Source organism: Triturus cristatus, chromosome 3_1 (genome assembly GCF_964204655.1).
Source record: "Triturus cristatus chromosome 3_1, aTriCri1.1, whole genome shotgun sequence".
NCBI lineage: Eukaryota > Metazoa > Chordata > Amphibia > Caudata > Salamandridae > Triturus > Triturus cristatus.
In genome coordinates, this window is record NC_140583.1 from 62,603,013 (window position 1) to 62,627,517 (window position 24,505).

A 24,505-nucleotide genomic window follows, 5' to 3' on the forward strand; every position below is an offset into this window, starting at 1 on the left:
TTGATGACGCCCTGAGACTACTTGACCAGAATGAACCTTGCCTACTTATACCTCTTGATCTTTCCTCTGTGTTTGACATGGTCAAACATGACAACATGATTGATCTTCATGAAAAAAGGCTGGGGATATCGAGTCCAGTTTTAAATTGGTTTGCCTCGTTCTTTCACAATAGAATGCAAAGGATCAAAGTCAACCTTTCCCTTACTAACATTATGCCGGTCTCAACTGGAGTGCCTCAAGGATCTGCACTCTAACCCATGCTCTTCCACTTGTTCTTCGAACCGTTCACCGAAATTCTGAACCACTCAAACATACCCTATCGCATATATGCCGATGATACTCAATGTACATGAAAAGTTCTTCACCGGATGATATCAAAACTCTTAACTGTGCACTTGTGAAAACTCAGCATTGGTTAACTTACAATCACCTTAGGCTAAATACACTCAAGACGGAGTTCCTCCTTATTACCCCCATTCAAGATTGGCTCAAATAACTAACGGCTCACAAGTGCACTCCACATGTTGTTGACTCCGCTAGATCATTAGGCATAATTCTGGACAAACACATGAAGACGTATGACCACATCACTGCAACAACTAGAGCCAATCATCAACTCAACACATTAAGGAAAATCAAACTCGTCCGGCCTCCTGATGACAAGCAACTAGCTGTCCAATCACTAGTTATCTCCAGTTTGAGTTACGGAATTGTGACTCTGGCAGGGCTACCCAAAGCTAGACTGGCCCCTTTCAGTGCTACTATGAACTCTGCTGCCAGACTCATCACAGGATCAATAAAACGTCACCACAATACACTAGCCCTAATTCAACTCAAGTGGCTCTCCCTCGGAGCAAGGATTCGGTTCGAGATAGCCTGCATGATGCACTAAGTGCTTTATTATAACACTCCAATTTATCTGACACATAATCTTGAACTATCTGGTTTGTATCCGGCCCTAACAAGCTCTAACACTCTACTTTTGAAACCAGAAACATTAAAAAATAAGAGAATTTATAACCGCTCCTTCTCTGGTCTTGCTCTTAGAATATGGAACACGCTTCCTCCCGAAATCGACCTCCTCATTCAAAAAATAAGTCAAAGGATTGCTCCTGAATACCTACTTGCAACAATAGACTTGAAGCCACCCAAACTAACGTAATTCTTGTTTACAGCACTGGTCTAACATTCAACTATGCAATTTTCACTGCTTTATATCTATTATGCTGCAGGCTGTTCTTTTCTCGCATTTTGTTTGCTTAACTACTTATATGTTGAGCATTTATACCTTTACCTGCTTATCTTGTCTGCTTCTATGTACAGTGCTCTGAAACCCTGATGGGTAATGTTCACTCTATCTAAAACGTTTCAAATAAATAAATAAATTATGCCATTTGAAGTTTGCTGAAGTTAGTGAAAAGAAGATACCAGGTTAGTATGGTAGAGCTCCTTTATTGCGATCCAGACACACAGATTCCCCGGCAGCAACTGCCAACCCCGACCGCTCTACATTCCCTGCACGGAACCTTCATTCCAGGTTCCGTGCAAAGAACCCGAACACGGAAAGAACCCCAACACACCCCCCTTCCTTCACAAAAAAACACACACCCCTAATTACATAAAAACAAATACTACCCACATGGAAATGCATTAATCACACAATACAGAAAGTCAAAATCTAACATAGTCCTGTAATTTAACAGGAGATGACCTGGTTCTGGCAGGAAGAAACTTAGTTCTCAAAGGACCCTGTTGAGAAGCAAGGTTGCTTCCCGAAGTGCGACCCCTGGGCGTATCCATGCTGGAAGGTAGAATTGTACCCTGAGTATCGACACCAAATCTGCTTCTCACAAACTCCACTTTGGACTTAGGTACAACAGAAACAGCAGACTTATTCCAGACCTTGCCATTATCCAGAACAACCACATGATCTCTCACCTTACTGACCTTAACCGGAGCAGAAAACCGAGAGAAACCCTTACGAACAAGAACTGGTTTCTTAATCCTTACCCAATCCCCTTCACACACAGAAGACTGCTTGGGACAATTAGAACCATACTTGGCTTGAGTAGCAGCTCTAACATCCGCCACCACACCCAACCTTAGTGGGTCCACTACTTTCCTTAGCATCAAATCTTTGTTGAGCTTGGAACCCGCAACTCTCCCCCTTAACAAGGAAAATGGAGACATTCCAGTACTACAGTGTGGGGTAGTCCTCATCGCCCACAACACGTCTGAAATCACAACCTTCCAATCAAGACCATTAATGGAGGCCAACTGTAGCTGTTCCTTGATGACACGATTAAAACGCTCAACTAACCCATTACTATGTGGATGATAAAGGGAGGTAAGTGTATGTTTGATCCCATGCTTGCTCAGAAAATCTTGCATCTCAGTAGACACCAACTGCGTACCATTATCCGTTACCAATTCCTCTGGAAATCCCTCCCGAAGGAAAACCTCCATCAGAAATTTAATAATGATACTTGAGTTGATACCATCCACAAATTTAACCTCTGGCCACTTGGACATATAGTCAATTAAAACTAGCACATATTTGGGAGAACCCCCCAAACCACTGAATGGACCAGCCACATCAAAAGCCAATTTAAACCAAGGTGCTTCCTTGACAGCAATGGGACTGACCGAGGATGGGCAAGTTACCTGAGATTTGTCACTCAACACACACGCACCACAATCCCTAACGCAATGTTCGATGGACCTATCGACACCCGGCCACCAAAAATCTTCCCTCACCCTCCGCTTCATTGCTCAAATACCCAAATGGCCTTCATGGGCTAAGTCTAAAACCTTCTTCCGTAATGACAAGGGAACAACCAGCAACCCACCCCTGCGCAAAATCCCATCAACCAGAGACAACTCGTCACTAATTCTTGAGTAAGGAATCAATTCCAAAGGAATAGTAGTACTGTTGGGCCAACCCTGAGTTACCCAATCAATTACCCTGCAAAGCTCCACATCTTCAGAAATGGCCAGTTTCCAATCCCCTTCAGATAAAGCAGCTCCCGTATCAGCAACAGTACTGACTGCACACACCATTTCCACAAAATCATTTGCAGGTTCAGTAACACTATCAGAAAGAGGCAACCTTGACAAACAGTCAGCCACACAATTCTTCACACCAGCAACATACTCCAGACAATAATTGAATTCATTCAGTCTGTACTGCCATTTAGCAATACGAGGCGTAGCTCTACCACCACCTTTGGTGGTAAACAGGTCTACCAAAGGCTTATGATCAGTCCTGAGAACAAAACTGTTTCCCCACAGGAAATTACGAAAATACTGTACACCCCACCATAGCGCTAACGCTTCCTTTTCGATGGTAGAATAGGTTCCTTCAGCACCACAAAGTGTTCTAGAAGCAAAAGCAATAATTTCTTCCCTATTGTCCGATCTCTTCTGCATTAAAACAGCACCTAGACCAACATTGCTGGCGTCGGTGGTGACAATGCATTGGTCATTGATGTTGAAAAGTTTAAGTGGCTGTGCTTGTACTATAGCCTCCTTGAGTAACTTAAAATCAGACGCACATTGATCAGACCACGTATACTTCACATTTTTCCTAAGAAGACCACGCAAACATTCAGTTCTATCTGAAAAGTTGGGTACAAATTTTGCGTAATACTCAACTAGCCTCAGAAAAGAGCGTAATTGATCTTTGTTCATAGGTTCAGGTGCATTCTTAATGGCATCCAGTAACTTCATTTTTGGTTCTACACCCTTAGCGGAGATATGGTGACCAAGGTAATCTACCCCTTCTTGCAGAAATCTGCATTTGTCTCTTCTTAACGTCAAACCACTAGACTTGACTATGTCCAATACGTGCCTAACTCTAGCATCGTGCTCCTGTATGGTCTTCCCGTGAATAAGAATGTCGTCCTGGAAAAACACCACCCCCACAGTGTTCTTGAACAGGTTTCCCATGAGACGTTGGAACACTGCGGAAGCTGATGCCAAACCAAACGGCATACGTAAATATCGGAAAGCTCCATCAGGAGTCACAAATGATGTAAGATGTCTGGAGTCCTTGCACAGTTCAACTTGGTGGTACGCAGAAGATATATCAAGAGAAGAAAAATACTTGGCACCCTCCAAAGTCGACAACATCTCATTAATGTTGGGTAGAGGTTGTCGATCCACCCAGATGCACGCATTCAGATCGCGCAAGTCCACGCACATCCTAAGAGACTTATCGGCCTTGCGCGCTAAAACAATGGGTGACAACCACTCAGACCCTTCAATAGCTTCAATCACCCCCAATGCGCATAACCGTTCTAACTCATGTCTCAATTCACCATGCATACTGAGTGGTACTTTCCGTACCTTGTGCGCCACAGCCCTTGCACCTTCTTTGAGAACAATGCGGTTTTGAAATCCCTTGAGTTTGCCCAACTTTCCACTAAAAACCTCAGGGTAACTTTTAATCCAATCATTCTCAACGCACACATCAGTCGTGATAGTATGCACCGGAGCAACATCCGAAAGACTAGCATAATATTGTCTAGCTTCCCATTTGGATAGAACCATGTCAGCATGATTCGGATCAAGGATGATTCCAAGTTCGCCTTGTTCATGCCATCCTAGCAAATTCGCACCTTCCTCCACTATAAATACAGTACCGAAAATGCAATCACCCTTGAATTCTAAGTTCCCCTTGAATTTGCCTATCACCTTCACTCTTTTACCACCATAAGCAAAAATTCTTATACTGGAGTGGACTACTGGAATATTGCCCAAACCTTTAAAATCCTTGACATTAATGAGAGTAAAAGGGGAACCGGAATCAGCAAGAAACTTCATGCCGTTCCCATTCACATTTATAATACACACAGGACTTTTCCTTCTTTGACCCTCTCCGATAGAAGCTATTTCTACAACCCCTTCTTCTTGTATAGATGACGAAGATAACATTAATAGTTCGTAACGTTCGTCATCTTCATACACGCAGTCCTCTTCTATGGCCCTCACAGTACGAGGAGGTACCCTATGTGGTACAGTTGCTTTGCACATCCGCGCTAAGTGTCCCTTCTTCCCACACTTGAAGCAAGTCTGATTTATGGCATAACAAAACTTGAAGTTTCCCAGATGAGAGGTGCTACCACAACGATAACACGAGGGATGTTGTTCAACTCTTGTTTTCGGGGAATTAGACACAGATGGTGTCCGGGAAGCATTGACGTTTGTACCCTTGACTAATTTAACAGGAGCTTTTGTGGTTACCAGCTTGACCTCAGATGCAGAAGTGGTTTCAGATGTCGATACCGGTGTATTTAACTCTTTCATACAGAGTTGAGAATGTTCAACACTCTTTGCCAAGATAAGAGCAGTCTCAAGGTCAGGATCATCAGAGAATAGAAGCTTCTGTTGAACTTTCTTGTCACATGTGCGCTCAATAAGCTGATCGCGAATTATTTCATCGCAAAATTCTCTATAGTTACACTTGAGAGCCAAAATTCTGAGAGCAGCAACAAAGTCATCAATGGATTCACCAGGCATCTGTGCACGCTGTAAAAATTTGTGCCGTTCCAGGACTACATTGCGCTTAGGATTAAACCTTTTATCGAGAGTTTTTACTAAGGAAGCATAATCATCAACAATTAGTGCATCCCCATCTTCACCTCCGCTGGTGCACGTCTACACCGACTCCAGAGGTAAAGTTTGCAAAATTGACCTGGCCTCAGCACCTACATTATTTTCTTGGATGTGAAAGTATCACCATCGATTGCTTCCAAATAAGCCTCAAAAGTGGCCTTCCATTGTTGCCATAGCATAGGAGGAGGACCAGGTAACTGTAGAAATGGAGGTGGAGCAGCAATGTTATCCATTGTTAATCTTGCGTGGGTGAGTTGCTGCCACTTAAGATAAACACTATCCTGCAAATGCCACTTTTGAATCTTTCCACTGCTACCAAACGTGTCTTTTAAACGAAAAAATAAAAATACTAATAAAACTTCAAAATTGCCTTCTTCTGCTTGAAAATGCTTTCATGTGTATATAACTGTACATTGTCTTCTTCTGCTAATAAATGCTTTCACGTGTATATGACTGTACATCTCCACCAAGCTATGGATTGCTGGTTAAAAATACTCCTTCTGTATTATTCTATCTGCCATGTCGACAAGTCACACTTCGCTTTTGAAAGAACAACAGGAATTAGCGCTGAACTCCTCACATGGCCTTAATCCAAAACGCATGCTTCGGAAACGCCAAGTTGCCAAGGTTACAGTAAACAACAAACAACAAGGCAAGGAACGTCAGAGGGTGACGCTCGCGCTGACGCCGCGCGCCGATCTACACGCCGAACAAATCACCAGAAAGAGGGGAAAAACCAAAATACATCTCACCGCTGAGGATCGTCGTTGGCAGGAAGAGGAGCGGAGGAAGATTCCAGGTCCGCCAACCCCGGAGCTCGATGACGCTCAATTTCTTCGTGTTTGCCGTATCAACGGCAGTGCAGGCAGAAAAAAACAGAATCACGGAACAGGTGAAGGGGGACTGAAAGCTGGACCAGCCCGTCGCCAATGAAAAGAAGATACCAGGTTAGTATGGTAGAGCTCCTTTATTGCGATCCAGACACACAGATCCCCCGGCAGCAACTGCCAACCCCGACCGCTCCACATTCCCTGCACGGAACCTTCATTCCAGGTTCCGTGCAAAAAACCCGAACACGGAAAGAACCCCAACAGTTAGGAAGACCAACTCCACCTTTCTCCTTATCCAATAATAGGCCTTTGGTTGAGATTTCAGGCAAAAACCTTTACAGTGCCGAAAAAATGGAGTTATAGACTTGATGAGCAGTTTGAAAAGATAGTTGAAAGTTGTAGGGGAAACATGCTTATAGTGAAGTTTTCCTTCGGTGCTGTTAGCATTTTTGTGCAATCTAGTCTGGCCCACCATGTTGTCTTTGGATGGCCATGTCTCAATAAGGTCCTGTATGTTTTTTAAGGAGGTTGTTTTCAATGTGTGTGTGAGTCAGGCAGCGATTTACAGAGTTGAAAGCCCAAGTATTCAAGGTGATTATTTTGTCATTTGAGGTTACAATTACTGAGAATTGTAGGGGTGCAGAGCAGGTTTAGGGGGAAGACCTCTATTTATTGTTTAGTCCAAATCTAAGGCATAGGCATTAATCAGGTTTAGGATTTCAGGTATGGCTGTGTCTGCATCTTCGGAGTAGATGGTGACATTGCCAGCATATGCTGCCACCTTGTAGGTTTTATAGTGAAATGAGGCGCCTTTTATGGTAGTTTTTGTCATAGTTTGGTTAGGAGGGGCTCAATGGCTAGGAGAAAGAGTAAAGGGAGATATCCTTGGCTGGCGCCTTTGGATAGAGAGGGAGCCGTTTACTCTGACTCTGGCCGATTGGTTGCCATATAGTACGAATACCATACGTTCAAAGCATGGTCCTAGGTTGAATTTACAGATGACTTATATTAGGAAAGGCAAGATACTTTGTCAACAACCTATTGGGCGTCCAGGGCCATAGCCATCGTCGGAAAGTGAAGGAGAGGGGCTTTTTCTAGGACATGTGCAAAGAGTTTGATATTATCAGAGGCAAGTTTTCCCTTTATGAAAGCGGTTTGGGAGGGACTTATTAGTGAGGGGAGTCATTTTTCCGAACTTGTAGCTAGTATTTTTGCATTGATTTTACAATCTAGATTAAGTTGGGATTTTGGCCTATAATTTTTGTTATTTAATGGGTCTTAGTTTTCTTTCTGGATAACTGTTATTAAAGCCTTTGCGAAGTTTAGACCTGTTTAGCCATTAGGGGAATAAAAATCAGAGGAATTTTAGGTGCAACTCGATTTGTGACATGACAATTTTGTAGAAGCTAGCTGAAAGCTGCCAGTCCCTGGTGCTTTATTTTAAGTGATTCAATCGCTTTCTCTCTTTCTTGTATTTTAAACTATTTGTGTAGGGCGATTGTGAATCTGGATTATATAATTCTTTGTAGAATTGTTCAAAGCAGCTGGCTATGTTGTAATTCACTGTTTCTGTATTCCCTAATTTTCTCTTGATTGCAATAATCAAGGAGTTCTGCCTTTTGATCTTGAGGTAATTTCCCGGCTTTGTTGAATTCACATAGTTTTTTTGGTTTGTTAGTGTTCATCCATAGGTGAGCTCACTCGCTTATTAGTTTATTGTACTGTTATTTTAGGGTTGTTAGTTTGTTGATCATTTGGGTGCAGTGTTTGGAGACTAGAAGGAGCTCAAGCTGTTTAACTTTAGATGCCATTTCTTCAAGTTTTTTGTTGGCTGTCTTGTTTTTGTTGTCATAATACTGATCATTCTGCCTCTTACTGTTGTTTTTATGGCTTCCCAGAGTGTTTCTTGAGAGGTCTCCGGGGAGGCGATATCATTAAAGCAGTTAACGATTGCAGCGCATATTTCTTCTCTTCCGAGTGGGACACTTAGTAGCGTCTCACTGAGACGCCATTGTCTATTTGGGTTTTGGACATTGGATATTGGAATGTCTAATGAAATACAGGCATGGTCCAATTTGGGGATTGGAGCAGGAAGGTGTAAGTCAATCCTTCAGTAGGAGCTATGTCGGTGGGAGTAGGAAGTGAACTTGCTACATGTGGGGTTGAATAGCCTCCATATGTCAGTTAGGTTGTGTGCTGACCATAAAGTTTTCATTTGTTTGTGGGATTCCCCTGGTCTAAGTTTGCAGGGGGACAGTCTGTCTAGCAATAGGTCCAAAGGAAGGTTAAAGTGTCTTCCTAATAGTATATTAGACCCATTGGGAATCTCCTTTAGTTTTTTATTTAGGTTGACCCCGAATGAGGGGCAGTCGGAAGAGGGCATATAAATATTTACGATAAAACATTCCTGATCGTGTTTGCATATTTCTGAGATGACCCATCTGCCTTCTGTATCTTGTATATTCTGCACGACTTTAATGTCTGTTGATCTGGCAAAGACAGCGACATCGCCCATTTTCTTGTCAGAGTCATAGGAGAATGCAAATTTCAAGTACCACTTTTTAAAGAGTTTGCAGGCGATATCCATATTTATTCTTGTCTCTTGGAGTGAGAGAATGTCACCTCTCAATCTATGGCAGTATTCAATGATCTTCCTCCTTTTGACAGGGTGGTTGAGCCCTTACGTGTTTAACGAGAGGATCTTAAGAGTGTTGTTAGGCTTAATATATCCAGTGGGGGCCTAGTTAGAGTTTGAGAGGCGTAGTTTAGGTTGTGGCATGTCATGTGGGATGTAAGGTAGAATGGACTTGGCCGCTTAGGCTTGATATATCCCCGGGTGGGAGAGAGGAGGGGAGGGGGGCAGGGAGGAAAGAAAAACAGGATCAGGAAAGCAAGAAACGTAAGGAGAGAAGATAATAAATAGAAAACTAAGTTTCCCATCCGAAGACAGAAAGTAGGGCAGTGGTAGCCACGGATCCGCTCTGTGGGAGTTATGAGAAGCGGGGGGGGGGGGAGGAAGTACTGCAGCCGGGGGCGAGGGGTAAGTTTGGTGGGTGGCTGAGTGATCGGCAGGGATCAGTAGGTAGTTGAGAGTTGGGAGGATAACTCACAGTGCTATCTAATTGACATTAGTTGATGAGCCTTTGGAGCAGCTTTGGGCGCCCTTTGAGCTATTAGTTTGAAAGGAAACTTGCGAGTAACAGCAGCAGAAGTTAAACAAACATTTTAAATGTTTAGCCTGTACAACTGGTGTGACTGCATCAAAGCTCATTCAAAAAGCCCGTTAATACAGAGTAGATCAGTTCAGAGAATTCATGAGAGGTCTTATTGACTAAAGAGCCACCCATGCCACCTTGAAGTCCAACTGGTATAATTCTAATGGAATATTCGAAGCAGGCTGTTACAAATCCTCATAGGAAGCTTGCCATCATTACAATTTGATAAGCCTGCAGTTGAGAACAAATACAGTAACTGCAACAAGTTCAGCAGTGTAGAAGATAGGTGATAAACATGAAGAGCACCTTTTAACGTACAAAAGTATCTATCGTGTTAGTCTTCGTAAGCAGTGTTCTGTGTGTGATGATATTAAGACTATGTGAGAGGTTGTGTTAAGTTGGGATTTGATCTAGCCATTCTCTTTGTCCAAAAGCAGAGAATGTATTGACCCTAGTGTGAGTGGGAGGGCTTGTGTGTGCATGGTCGTGTATACATAGGAGTACACATGTATGACTATGGGCCTGATTACAAGTTTGGCTGTCCATTGGACCGCAGAACCCTTGGTGGAGGTTAAGTTTCGATCAGGGGCTTCCACACTAGTGGTCCGACTGTTGTATTACAACTACGGTGGTCGGACCTCTATGGCACTCCAACAACATCCTGGGATCTGCGATCCCTTTCAGTGGCACGGTGGCGTGAGGCTGCAATATGCATGGCAGGGCTGCTATGGCACCACCAAGCCTTTTATGAGCTTCCTCACTGCCAGTGGGCTCATGAAGATGTTCATGCCATGAAACTGAGGAAACTAAGAGGGCCTTACAGGGCCCTCTGGTGCCACAGACTACGGGTATCCATGCAGGGGGGGCAAACTGTGTCCGTGCCCCCTGTCTGCATGCAGGCCTAGTGCCTGCAGGGCATTGTGGTGCACCTAATCTGGTTGGTGGGTGGCAGTCGAGTTTGGCGGTGTGGGATCAGGGCGGGGGCGCCAAACTCGTAATCGGGCCCTAAGTGTGTAAGTGTAGGGTAAAATATAGGTGTAGGTGAGCGTGTAAGGTTGCGAGTGGGAGTAAAGTGTGGGTGTGGAAGAGGTAAGGTATGTGTGTGTGTGGATATGAGTTGATAGGTGAAGTACCTGCGGTTTGGAAGTGCACATAGAAGAGGGCAGTTGAGCTAACGTAGAGACGTGAAATAATGTTCTACTTTAGCTGAGTCACAAATGAGTGTAGAGGCGAGTGTGATGTTGTCAGGGTGCAGAAAGTGGCGTGCAGAGGCCAAGGTACCTGAGGGTGTGCGTATGAAGTCAGTAAGATATGTTTGCATGTGTACACATTTTAAAAATCATAAACACATTTTATAGATCATATACACATTTTAAACATCATATAGCCACCATCATATTTAAGACGGGCTGAACTTGACAAAAGTGAGTCTTATCTGACAGAATGGAGAGTAGTCAGGAACGACCGCCAGGATGTATGGATCAATCGAGTGAGGCGATCATTTCTTGTTGCTCTCGGTTTTCAATATAAAGCAAACACAAAGAGATGACGGACGGAGTGCTGAAACATTTCAAACACTCACCCCCAGTCACAGATCTGGGTTGAATCCATCCTTGTTCTTTAGCTCACTTCGCCACCCCAGTTCAGGATCAGCTATATGCAAATCAGACTTGACCCTGTGTCTCATGGGAACAGTCCAGCCCCAACTGCTAAGCCATGTCTTCCCTGGACCGAAAACAAGCACCCTGGGACCGGTTTCAGGGTAACACCCCTCATCAGCCAGGCTAGCTTGAAACCAGTGGGAAAGTGAGCACGGGACCCACGTCTGGGCATAGCCTGCCAACTTAGGGTGAACAAAACAAACACAAAGAGATGATGGACGGAGTGGAAACATTTCAAACTCTCATCCCCAGTCACAGATCTGGGTTGAATCCATCATCGTTCTTAGCTCACTTCGCCACCCCATTTCAGACACAGCTATATGCAAATCAGACTTGGCCCTGTACCTCATGGTAACAGTCCAGCCCGAACTGCCAAGCCAAGGCTGTTTTGCTCTCAGGGGGTCTTCTGGAGCACTTATCCGTACCGTTAGTGGTGGATGGCGATGGATTGATGGAGATAAATGTAATCTTGTATATATGTAACTCTAACCACTAGTATCTGTAGTAGACTTTTGTACTTACTACCATTCTTTTGTGAATTTAGAGTTTTCCTGTTTGTATATTTTATGTAACTCATTTACTCTGAAGTCCTTATGTAATGTAACTGGTCCTTTTGTAAAGCGCTCTGACACCTTCGGGTAAAGTTTGCACTATGTAAAATTGCATTACATAAATACAAATTCTATCCCCCCGGCTGCTGGAGCTCGCACTTCAGGTGGCCATCCTGTCTGGACTCCAAGTCAATTCTCCCTCTACTGTTGTTTTTAAGAAGTTCTATCACCCCACCAAGAGTACGTCAGTGCCAATTCAGCACAAAGCCTTAGTGATACTATGGCCAACAGTTTTACTATTACAGTAACCACTACAGCTTTGCTTCCTGCATTCTAAAACTAGAGGTTTGTGTTGCATATTCATACATTTAATCACTAACTGATAACCTATTAAGCAGATACAATCAGTGTTTCAGCAAAACCAGTAGATAATTTCAGCAATCTAAAGCCACTGTTGTTTTTGTATCACCTAAATTTATAGATTTGTCAAAAATCACACATTGTCTGCTCAACCACTCAGAAAGTCTTATTTGCATAGCACTCAAAATACAGTCTGTGCACAGCAAACACAGTCATTTATTGGTACCAGCATAAAACACTCCTGCCTTACCCCCAGGATCACAGAGAACAGAAGCCAACGCTGAAAAGAGTGATCCACAGCCATTCAGCACTACCACCTAAGGAACAGAAAGACAAAGAGAGTGATTAGAGTGATTTACAGATAAGTAAATGGCATCATCTCCGTCCTACGATAGAACAAGAATGCAGGGAAGACTCGTTGGCACTGGCACCAGGGAACCAAAGCATTTTCTATCCAGTGATCTAAAGCGGGGTAACACAAGATGTCTCTATCAGATGGACAAGTTACTTACCTCCGGTAATGATGCATCTGGTAGAGACATAGTCTAACCTCAGATTCCTTAATGCCTATTCATCCTCCCCATTGTGTGAGGACTTTTTCAGGTTGGATTGTTACGCCAACAGGTCTTTCTGACAACGATCTCAGTCTCAATGAATGGTTGATCAGCTTCACATCCTTGACCCCGTCAGGAAGTGTTATTCTGTGCTACTTTCACAACCCATTCTCGAATTTGTGTGGTCGGTTCATATATGCATGCACACTTTTGAATCCATCATCGTTCTTTAGCTCACTTTGCCACCCCAGTTCAGACACAGCTATATGAAAATCAGTCTTGACCCTGTTCCTCATGGGAACAGTCCAGGCCGAACTGCCAAGCCATATCTTCCCTGGACCGGAAACAAAAATCCTGGAACCGGTTTCGGGCTAACAGCCCTCATCAGCCAGGCTAGTTTGAATTCAGTGGCAAAGTGAGCAAGGGACCCACATCTGGGCTTACCCTGCCAACTTAGGGCGAACAAAGCAAACACATGGAGATGATGGACAGAGCGTTAAAACTTTTCAAACACTCACCCCCAGTCACAGATCTTGGTCGAATCCATCATCGTTCTTTAGCTCACTTCTCCACCCCAGTTCAGACACAGTTATATGCAAATCAGTCTTGACCCTGTGCGTCATGGGAACAGTCCTGCCCGAACTGCCAAGCCATGTCTTCCCTGGCCTGGAAACGAGCATCCTGGGACCGGTTTCGGGCTAACAGCCCTCATCAGCCAAGATAGCTTGAATCCAGTGCCAAAGTGAGCAAGGGACCCACATCTGGGCCTACCCTTCCAGGACTTCTTTGCATATGGCCAGGTCTAAACTAGGGTTGCATGGTGAGCAAAAGAATGATGGGTTTAGCCCAGATCTCTTAACAGGAGTGAATGTTTTGATTTGTTCTGCATTCTGTCCATCAACTGTGTGTCTTTTGCTTTCTCGCCTTAAGTGCACCGGGTATGCCCAGACGTGGGTCCCAGGCTCATCTTGCCAGTGGATTCAAGCTATCAGGGCTGATGAGGGGTGAAACCCCAAAACCAGTCCTAGGATGCTTGTTTCCAGTCCAGGAAAGACCTGGGGGCATATTAACAAGCCAGGCGATAAAATTATCGCCGCTTTAGCGGCAGAAAACTGCCGCTAAAACGGCGATAATGGGCTTGATAATATGCTCTATGGAATTCCAATTGAAAACCATGTTAGATGTGAAGGACATCTAACATGGGCTTCAATTGGAATTCCATAGAGCATATTATCAAGCCCATTATCGCCGTTTTAGCGGCAGTTTTCTGCCGCTAAAGCGGCGATAATTTTATCGTCTGGCTTGTTAATATGCCCCCTGGTTTGGCAGTTCGGGCTGGTTGTTCCCATGAGGCACAGTGTCAAGACTGATTTGCATATGGCCAGGTCTAAACTGGGGTGGCATGGTGAGCAAAAGAATGATGTATTTAACCCAAATCTCTTGACTGGGGGTGAATGTTTTGATTTGTGCTGCATTCCGTCCATCAACTGTGTGTCTATCACTTGAGGACGGCTAATAGGAAATCATTACTATGACTCTGTTCTGCTGCCCGTGCGGAATGTCAAACTTCTGTCAAGAAATACTCTGCCGGCTCTCTTTCAACTCTTGAGTAGTGGCTAAAAGGAGATAGTCAGTTACTTATCGCTCTTCATAAGTGCGTCTCATTCAATGAAATATTCACACAAGGCAGACAGCCAAGGATTATTATCGCTCTCATGTCCAGTTAATTACCTGATGCTTTGAAAATATTCGCACATGGCAGAAAAACAAGGATTGTCATCTCTCTCATATTATCTCACGGAGGTCTGCACCGTCCCACACCAGGAAGCAACATGCCCCGCACTCAGACCTGTACTGTCCCACACCAGGAAGCAGCATGTCCCTCACTGAGGTCTGCACTGTCCTACACCAGGAAGCAACATGTCTCTCACTCAGATATGCACTATTTCTCACCAGGTAGCAGCATGCCCCTCACTGAGATCTGTACTGTCCCACACTAGGAAGCAGCATGTCCATCACTGAGGTCTGCACTGACCCACACCAGGTAGCAGCATGTCCCTCATTGAGATCTGCACTGTCCCACACCAGGAAGCAGCATGTCCCTCATTGAGATCTGCACTGTCCCACACCAGGAAGCAGCATGTCCCTCATTGAGGTCTACACTGTCCCATCCCAGGAAGCAGAATGTCCCTCATTGAGTTCTACTCTTCCACCCAGAAGGCAGAAGGCAGGATGTGCCTCACTGAGCTCTGCACTGTCCCACACCAGGAAGCAGAATGCCCTTCACTAAGATCTGCCCTGTCCCACACCAGGAAGCAGCATGTCCCTCATTGAGGTCTGCTCTGTTCCACACCAGTAAGCAGCTTGTCCCTCACTAAGATCTGCACTGACCCAGACCAGGGAGCAGCATGTCCCTCATTGAGGTCTGCTCTGTCCCACACCAGAAAGCAGCATGTCCCTCACTGAGGTCTGCACTATCCCTCATCAGGAAGTAGCATGTCCCTCACTGAGGTCTGCACTGTCCCACATCAGGAATCAGTATGTCCCTCACTGAGGTCTGCACTGACTCACACCAGGAAGCAGCATGCCCCTCATTGAGGTCTGCACTGTCCCACACCAGGAAGCAGCATGTCCCTCATTGAGGTCTGCACTGTCCCACACCAGGAAGCAGCATGTCCCTCATTGAGGTCTACACTGTCCCATACCAGGTAGCAGAATGTCCCTCACTGAGGTCTGCAGTGACCCACACCAGGAAGCAGCATGTCCCTCATTGAGGTCTGCACTGTCCCACACCAGGAAGCAGCATGTCCCTCACTGAGGTCTGCACTGACCCACATCAGGAAGCAGCATGTCCCTCACTGAGGTCTGCACTGACCCACATCAGGAAGCAGCATGCCCCTCATTGAGGTCTGCAGTGACACACACCAGGTAAGAGCATTTCCCTCACTGAGGTCTGCTGTGACACACAGTAGGAAGCAGCATGTCCCTCATTGAGGTCTGCAGTGACACACACCAGGAAGCAGCATGTCCTTCACTGAGGTCTGCAGTGACACACACCAGGAAGCAGCATGCCCCTCATTGAGGTCTGCAGTGACCCACACCAGGAAGCAGCATGCCCCTCATTGAGGTCTGCAGTGACACACACCAGGAAGCAGCATGTCCCTCACTGAGGTCTGCACTGACCCACACTAGGAAGCAGCATGTCCCTCACCGAGGTCTGCAGTGACATACACCAGGAAGCAGCATGTCCCTCACTGAGGTCTGCACTGACCCACATCAGGAAGCAGCATGTCCCTCACTGAGGTGTGCAGTGACACACACCAGGTAAGAGCATTTCCCTCACTGAGGTCTGCTGTGACACACAGTAGGAAGCAGCATGTCCCTCACCGAGGTCTGCAGTGACACACACCAGGAAGCAGCATGTCCCTCACTGAGGTCTGCACTGACACACACCAGGAAGCAGCATGTCCCTCATTGAGGTCTGCACTGACACACACCAGGAAGCAGCATGTCCCTCACCGAGGTCTGCAGTGACACACACCAGGAAGCAGCATGTCCCTCACTGAGGTCTGCACTGACCCACACCAGGAAGCAGCATGTCCCTCACCGAGGTCTGCAGTGACCCACACCAGGAAGCAGCATGTCCCTCACCGAGGTCTGCAGTGACACACACCAGGAAGCAGCATGCCCCTCATTGAGGTCTGCAGTGACACACACCAGGAAGCAGCATGTCCCTCACTGAGGTCTGCTGTGACACACACAGGTAAGCAGCATGTCCCTCACCGAGGTCTGCAGTGACACACACCAGGAAGCAGCATGGCCCTCACTGAAGTCTGCAGTGACCCACACCAGGAAGCAGCATGTCCCTCACAGAGGTCTGCAGTGACCCACACCAGGAAGCAGCATGTCCCTCACCGAGATCTGCAGTGACCCACACCAGGAAGCAGCATGCTCCTCACTGAGATCTGCAGTGACACACACCAGGAAGCAGCATGTCCCTTACTGAGGTCTGCAGTGACCCACACCAGGAAGCAGCATGTCCCTCACTGAGATCTGCAGTGACCCACACCAGGAAGCAGCATGTCCCTCACTGAGATCTGCAGTGACCCACACCAGGAAGCAGCATGTCCCTCAATGAGATCTGCAGTGACACACACCAGGAATCAGCATGTTCCTCACTGAGATCTGCAGTGACCCACACCAGGAAGCAGCATGTTCCTCACTGAGGTCTGCAGTGACCCACACCAGGAAGTAGCATGTCCCTCACTGAGATCTGCAGTGACACACACCAGGAAGCAGCATGTCCCTCACTGAGATCTGCAGTGACCCACACCAGGAAGCAGCATGTTCCTCACTGAGATCTGCAGTGACACACATCAGGAAGCAGCATGTTCCTCACTGAGATCTGCAGTGACACACACCAGGAAGCAGCATGTTCCTCACTGAGATCTGCAGTGACCCACACCAGGAAGCAGCATGTTCCTCACTGAGGTCTGCAGTGACCCACACCAGGAAGCAGCATGTCCCTCACTGAGATCTGCAGTGACACACACCAGGAAGAAGCATGTCCCTCACTGAGATCTGCAGTGACCCACACCAGGAAGCAGCATGTTCCTCACTGAGGTCTGCACTGACACACACCAGGAAGCAGCATGTCGCTCATTGAGGTCTGCACTGACACACACCAGGAAGCAGCAGGTCCCTCACCGAGGTTTGCAGTGACACACACCAGGAAGCAGCATGTCCCTCACTGAGGTCTGCACTGACCCACACCAGGAAGCAGCATGTCCCTCACCGAGGTCTGCAGTGACCCACACCAGGAAGCAGCATGTCCCTCACCGAGGTCTGCAGTGACACACACCAGGAAGCAGCATGCCCCTCATTGAGGTCTGCAGTGACACACACCAGGAAGCAGCATGTCCCTCACTGAGGTCTGCTGTGACACACACAGGTAAGCAGCATGTCCCTCACGGAGGTCTGCAGTGACACACACCAGGAAGCAGCATGGCCCTCACTGAAGTCTGCAGTGACCCACACCAGGAAGCAGCATGTCCCTCACAGAGGTCTGCAGTGACCCACACCAGGAAGCAGCATGTCCCTCACCGAGATCTGCAGTGACCCACACCAGGAATCAGCATGTTCCTCACTGAGATCTGCAGTGACACACACCAGGAAGCAGCATGTTCCTCACTGAGGTCTGCAGTGACCCACACCAGGAAGCAGCATGTCCCTCACTGAGATCTGCAGTGACCCACACCAGGAAGCAGCATGTCCCTCACTGAGATCTGCAGTGACCCACACCAGGAAGCAGCATGTCCCTCACTGAGATATGCAGTGACACAACCAGGAAGCAGCATGTTCCTCACTGAGATCTGCAGTGACCCACACCAGGAAGCAGCATGTTCCTCACTGAGGTCTGCAGTGACCCACACCAGGAAGCAGCATGTCCCTCACTGAGATCTGCAGTGACACACACCAGGAAGCAGCATGTCCCTCACTGAGATCTGCAGTGACCCACACCAGGAAGCAGCATGTTCCTCACTGAGATCTGCAGTGACACACACCAGGAAGCAGCATGTTCCTCACTGAGATCTGCAGTGACACACACCAGGAAGCAGCATGTTCCTCACTGAGATCTGCAGTGACCCACACCAAGAAGCAGCATGTTCCTCACTGAGGTCTGCAGTGACCCACACCAGGAAGCAGCATGTCCCTCACTGAGATCTGCAGTGACACACACCAGGAAGAAGCATGTCCCTCACTGAGATCTGCAGTGACCCACACCAGGAAGCAGCATGTTCCTCACTGAGATCTGCAGTGACACACACCAGGAAGCAGCATGTTCCTCACTGAGATCTGCAGTGACCCACACCAGGAAGCAGCATGTCCCTCACTGAGGTCTGCAGTGACACACACCAGGAAGCAGCATGTTCCTCACTGAGATCTGCTGTGACACACACCAGGAAGCAGCATGTTCCTCACTGAGATCTGCAGTGACCCACACCAGGAAGCAGCATGTTCCTCACTGAGGTCTGAAGCAGCATGTTCCTCACTGAGGTCTGCAGTGACCCACACCAGGAAGCAGCATGTCCCTCACTGAGATCTGCAGTGACACACACCAGGAAGCAGCATGCCCCTCACTGAGATCTGCAGTGACCCACACCACGAAGCAGCATGTTCCTCACTGAGATCTGCAGTGACACACACCAGGAAGCAGCATGTTCCTCACTGAGATCTGCAGTGACCCACACCAGGAAGCAGCATGTTCCTCACTGAGATTTGCAGTGACACACACCAGGAAGCAGCATGTTCCTCACTGAGATCTGCAGTGACACACACCAGGAAGCAGCATGCCCCTCATTGAGGTCTGCAGTGACACACACCAGGAAGCAGCATGGCCCTCACTGAGGTCTGCAGTGACCCACACCAGGAAGCAGCATGTCCCTCACAGAGGTCTGCAGTGACCCACACCAGGAAGCAGCATGTCCCTCACCGAGGTCTGCAGTGACCCACACCAGGAAGCAGCATGTTCCTCACTGAGATCTGCAGTGACACACACCAGGAAGCAGCATGTCCCTCACTGAGGTCTGCAGTGACCCACAGCAGGAAGCAGCATGTCCGTCACTGAGATCTGCAGTGACCCACACCAGGAAGCAGCATGTCCCTCACTGAGATCTGCAGTGACCCACACCAGGAAGCAGCATGTCCCTCACTGAAATCTGCAGTGACACACACCAGGAAGCAGCATGTTCCTCACTGAGATCTGCAGTGACCCACACCAGGAAGCAGCATGTTCCTCACTGAGGTCTGCAGTGACCCACACCAGGAAGTAGCATGTCCCTCACTGAGATCTGCAGTGACACACACCAGGAAGCAGCATGTCCCTCACTGAGATCTGCAGTGACCCACACCAGGAAGCAGCATGTTCCTCACTGAGATCTGCAGTGACACACACCAGGAAGCAGCATGTTCCTCACTGAGATCTGCAGTGACACACACCAGGAAGCAGCATGTTCCTCACTGAGATCTGCAGTGACCCACACCAGGAAGCAGCATGTTCCTCACTGAGGTCTGCAGTGACCCACACCAGGAAGCAGCATGTCCCTCACTGAGATCTGCAGTGACACACACCAGGAAGAAGCATGTCCCTCACTGAGATCTGCAGTGACCCACACCAGGAAGCAGCATGTTCCTCACTGAGATCTGCAGTGACACACACCAGGAAGCAGCATGTTCCTCACTGAGATCTGCAGTGACCCACACCAGGAAGCAGCATGTCCCTCACTGAGGTCTGCAGTGACACACACCAGGAAGCAGCATGTTCCTCACTGAGATCTGCAGTGACACACACCAGGAAGCAGCATGTTCCTCACTGAGATCTGCAGTGACCCACACCAGGAAGCAGCATGTTCCTCACTGAGGTCTGAAGCAGCATGTTCCTCACTGAGGTCTGCAGTGACCCACACCAGGAAGCAGCATGTCCCTCACTGAGATCTGCAGTGACACACACCAGGAAGCAGCATGCCCCTCACTGAGATCTGCAGTGACCCACACTACGAAGCAGCATGTTCCTCACTGAGATCTGCAGTGACACACACCAGGAAGCAGCATGTTCCTCACTGAGATCTGCAGTGACCCACACCAGGAAGCAGCATGTTCCTCACTGAGATTTGCAGTGACACACACCAGGAAGCAACATGTTCCTCACTGAGATCTGCAGTGACCCACACCAGGAAGCAGCATGTCCCTCACTGAGGTCTGCAGTGACACACACCAGGAAGCAGCATGTCCCTCATTGAGGTCTGCACTGACCCACACCAGGAAGCAGCATGTCCCTCACTGAGGTCTGCACTGACCCACACCAGGAAGCAGCATGTCCCTCACCGAGGTCTGCAGTGGAGTTTCCCAGAAGCAGAGTGTCTCCCAGTGAGCTCTGCAACATTTGTTCCCTTGCGGCATTAATGCTCCTCACTTGCAGCAGACGCCGACTCCCCTAATGCACCTCCCTCTTCAACCTCAATGAGCTAGAACAGCTGTATCTCTAAAATGTGCTGTGCACCCCCTAACCTTTGAGATACCCTTCCATCCCCACCTCCGAGCTATATCGAGCCTCTGTCCCACCGTTGTTTATTCATCGTTACCCTGTATGCCTGTTGCTTTTATTATTCTCCTTGTGTTTTGTTTCTAAAGTTTGCTGTGCGCACTCTGTGAAGCGCTCTGATACCTTCGAGTCAAGCTCGCACTTTATAAATCTCGAAAAATGAATACACCTGATCGGTTGTGTTCAGAAGGCGAGCAGGCAGTGATGTGCACGGCTCCCAAGGCAGCCTCACTGGATGCATCACTGCCGCTCAAGTTCACTTCCGCAAACACATCATCAGCTTTAGCACTTCAAAGCGCTCTTCCAATTTATATACTGCGATTAGTCAATCTGTATTCTTTGTGCTCCTGTATACATTATACCCTCCCCCCACCCCCAAGCAGCATGTTCCTCACTGAGATCTGCAGTGACACACACCAGGAAGCAGCATGTTCCTCACTGAGATCTGCAGTGACACACACCAGGAAGCAGCATGTTCCTCACTGAGATCTGCAGTGACCCACACCAGGAAGCAGCATGTTCCTCACTGAGGTCTGCAGTGACCCACACCAGGAAGCAGCATGTCCCTCACTGAGATCTGCAGTGACACACACCAGGAAGCAGCATGTCCCTCACTGAGATCTGCAGTGACCCACACCAGGAAGCAGCATGTTCCTCACTGAGATCTGCAGTGACACACACCAGGAAGCAGCATGTTCCTGTGGTAAATATTTTATTACCGGGACTGAATTTAATACGGAATCTAAATAAAACAGCTCAGTGAAATAAGAGGCAGAATCCGTGGTATAAGAGGTTTCTGAATGGGCTTTATTCAAAATGGCCGACTCGAGTCGCGGCCTTCATGTTCCGTCACCACGGGGGTTCAGGAAGTGAAGTACAATATTTTATTGACAGTCAATCATTTTTATAGAATGTACATAGCAATGAAACAAATGCAGAAGGCGTAACAATTGATAAGGAAAGTGACAATTTACATGCGTAACCAAAAATGGGCGTAATGAGGAGTAAAAAGAAACATAATTGGTTATGAGGTCATATGATGTCATATATAGGTGGATCTATAAGATAATACTTGGCATAGATGCGCGCGCAGCTGCATGACGTGTGATTGACGTGCAGCTAGGGGGTGACGGGGACTTGACATTTAGCTCTACATGTGGAGACAAGAAGTCTGGGGGGTCACGTCAACCTAATCCCAAATCATATCTAACATCCTATGTTTAAAGAACTATGTTATCCACAAAGGAAGGACTCTCGGACAGAATCTATTCTATACTGACTGTGTGTGCGTGTACAAGCGTCTAAGTGTCTATATGAGGTGCAAGGGGCAGAAACTTTCCATGGTAACGGGGCTATGAATTACTTGCATGAGGCCAGAGAGGCCGGGCCCTTTGCTCGGTAGCTGAAGGAAATGTTTACCTAAACTACTAGACAGGAATGCATCGGCTGAGGAGCGAAGTAGATAATTCGAAGGTGAAATACGGTTTCTTGGCAGGCAGGCGAAACCGGCCGAGGCAGGCACCGTTAGCCGCACAGGGAGTAGGACAAAGTTCATGGATACAGATGCGAGCTCAAGCTGAAGCTGTCAGAGGCAGAGAGCAGGAAAAGGCTTGATGACAGAATCGGGGCCTACTCGCCTGAACTGCAAAATGGAGTAACTGAGCCATATAAAGTCGGTGGCCTTTCATACTTAGGAATCGAATATCCAGCCCATTCATGGCGGATCTGACAGAGGACATGTTGACGGTGGACGCACATGTGTTTGCGTCTTAGAAACTGGAACGGGAGGGAACATACATGTACTTGTAACATGCATATAGAACCGTTGGGGTCCAAAATAGGGGACATAACTGATCATGAAAATCCATATTTCCACATTCCCTCCTTGTCCCCTACTTGCCCATCAAGAGACATCAATCTTCATTAATCCATCGATTAGTTCATGGAGCATCATTTCTTCTTCTTTCTTCTTCCGGGATCTTGAGTGAAAACCTTGATGTGGAATACACGATGTGGCACACAGGCCACAAATCGCTGGTCCACATTGCAGGCATAAGCAGCAACTGAATAGTATAAGAAGGCCAATACCTAGGAAGGATAGAACTCTCCATCCCCAGGCTGATATCACACTCCAAAACCACCCAGACCAAGTCCAAGTGCCTGGATTCTCGTGTATCTGGCTCACAATCTTATGAAGGCGGGTTATAGCTTTATATACAGATGGCGAATTTTCTGGTATGAATACGCAGCAGCTTGATCCGATGACCCTACAAGCTCCGCCCCTATCGGCCAGGATGACGTCAAGAATAAGACGATTTTGAAGAACAACAATCCTCATCGCAGATTGCTCCTCTGTCAGATTGCCTAGGGCGGCAATAGTTTCATTCACTACAGCTTCAAGAGTCTTAGTTAATCTACGTATTAGCTTACTATTTGAAATTGTACCTATATAGGGAAAGATGCCTTTATTGAAATCTACATACTTGTCCCATGCCGTCTCAGTGTAATCGACAATTGGGAGATCTCTCCGCTCTCTATTGTGTACTAAATGAATATTTCTATAATAATCAGGAGGAGCTAGGAAAACAGGTGGCAAAAGGAATGCAATGTAGCAGGTACCATCCCAATCTAGAGGTAAACGCATATATGCAGTCTGACCACATACAAAGTAGGAATGGCGAGAAGCTCTAAATGAAGATTTTCCTTGATCACTGAATTCTACTATAGTAGTGCATTTACTATGGCCCATATGTATGGAACCAATTTTTCTTACACACAATTCGCCCTTAACCCCTTCCATGCTCATGACGGAACGGTTCCGTCATGAGCCACGGTTGAGCTGTGCTCATGACGGAACCGTTCCGTCATGAGCCCGCCCGCGCTCGAACCCTTCAGCACCGCGGCGGAATTCGCCCAGCGCTGAAGGGGTTAACTGGGAATACTGACATGGTGGGCAGAATTAGTTCAACTTCGGATTCGACATTCAGAATCATGAGATTAGGTGTAAAATTACCTAATCCATATACTTCATTTTCTAGATCAGTTCCTGTTCTTTTGGGGCGACCCTCCTTGTCAGGGTAGCAGACTTTGAGTAAAACTAAGTTCAGGTTTCCCCATATCCAATGGTCCTGATAAACTGCTGTGTCTGAGTCTATGGAATTGATTAAACTAAACCATGCTCCACAGGAGCCATTATGTGTAAATGGATGTGGAAAGAAAGGCAAAACTCCTTTATAATTCTGATAGGGAGGGAGTCGGCCACACACCCAACAATTAGTGGCATTACTAGTCTGATGGGAATGATGCAACATACTAATGAAAGTATTATTGCGCAGCGCAAGTCTATAGGACAATTCATGCGGGGGTAGGTCACTAAAAGAATGTTCATCAGTTATATTAAAAACATGTTTAGAAATAGGATAATATATATGCAACAATATACTTGCAGTGATTATTATAAAACTCAAGAAAAACAAAATTAATAACGTCACTATACAGTGGCTACGCAGTGATTTACAATACGCATGTCGTTTCAACATTTTTCGTGATCTCTCATGATTCAGGTCTAAGGGATACATGTCGGAGACAGATTCAACCGCTTCACCTTGGAGAGGACT

General features: G+C 47.0%; 1 protein-coding gene across 1 annotated transcript in view; it reads right to left on the reverse strand.

The window, feature by feature from the left end:
- Window positions 1-24,505, reverse strand: part of ACCS (1-aminocyclopropane-1-carboxylate synthase homolog (inactive)) — a 293,968-nt gene that overhangs the window by 194,516 nt on the left and 74,947 nt on the right. The window contains 1 exon segment of the mRNA XM_085645812.1: window positions 12,484-12,550. Coding sequence (XP_085501938.1) covers window positions 12,484-12,550 — 67 coding nt within the window.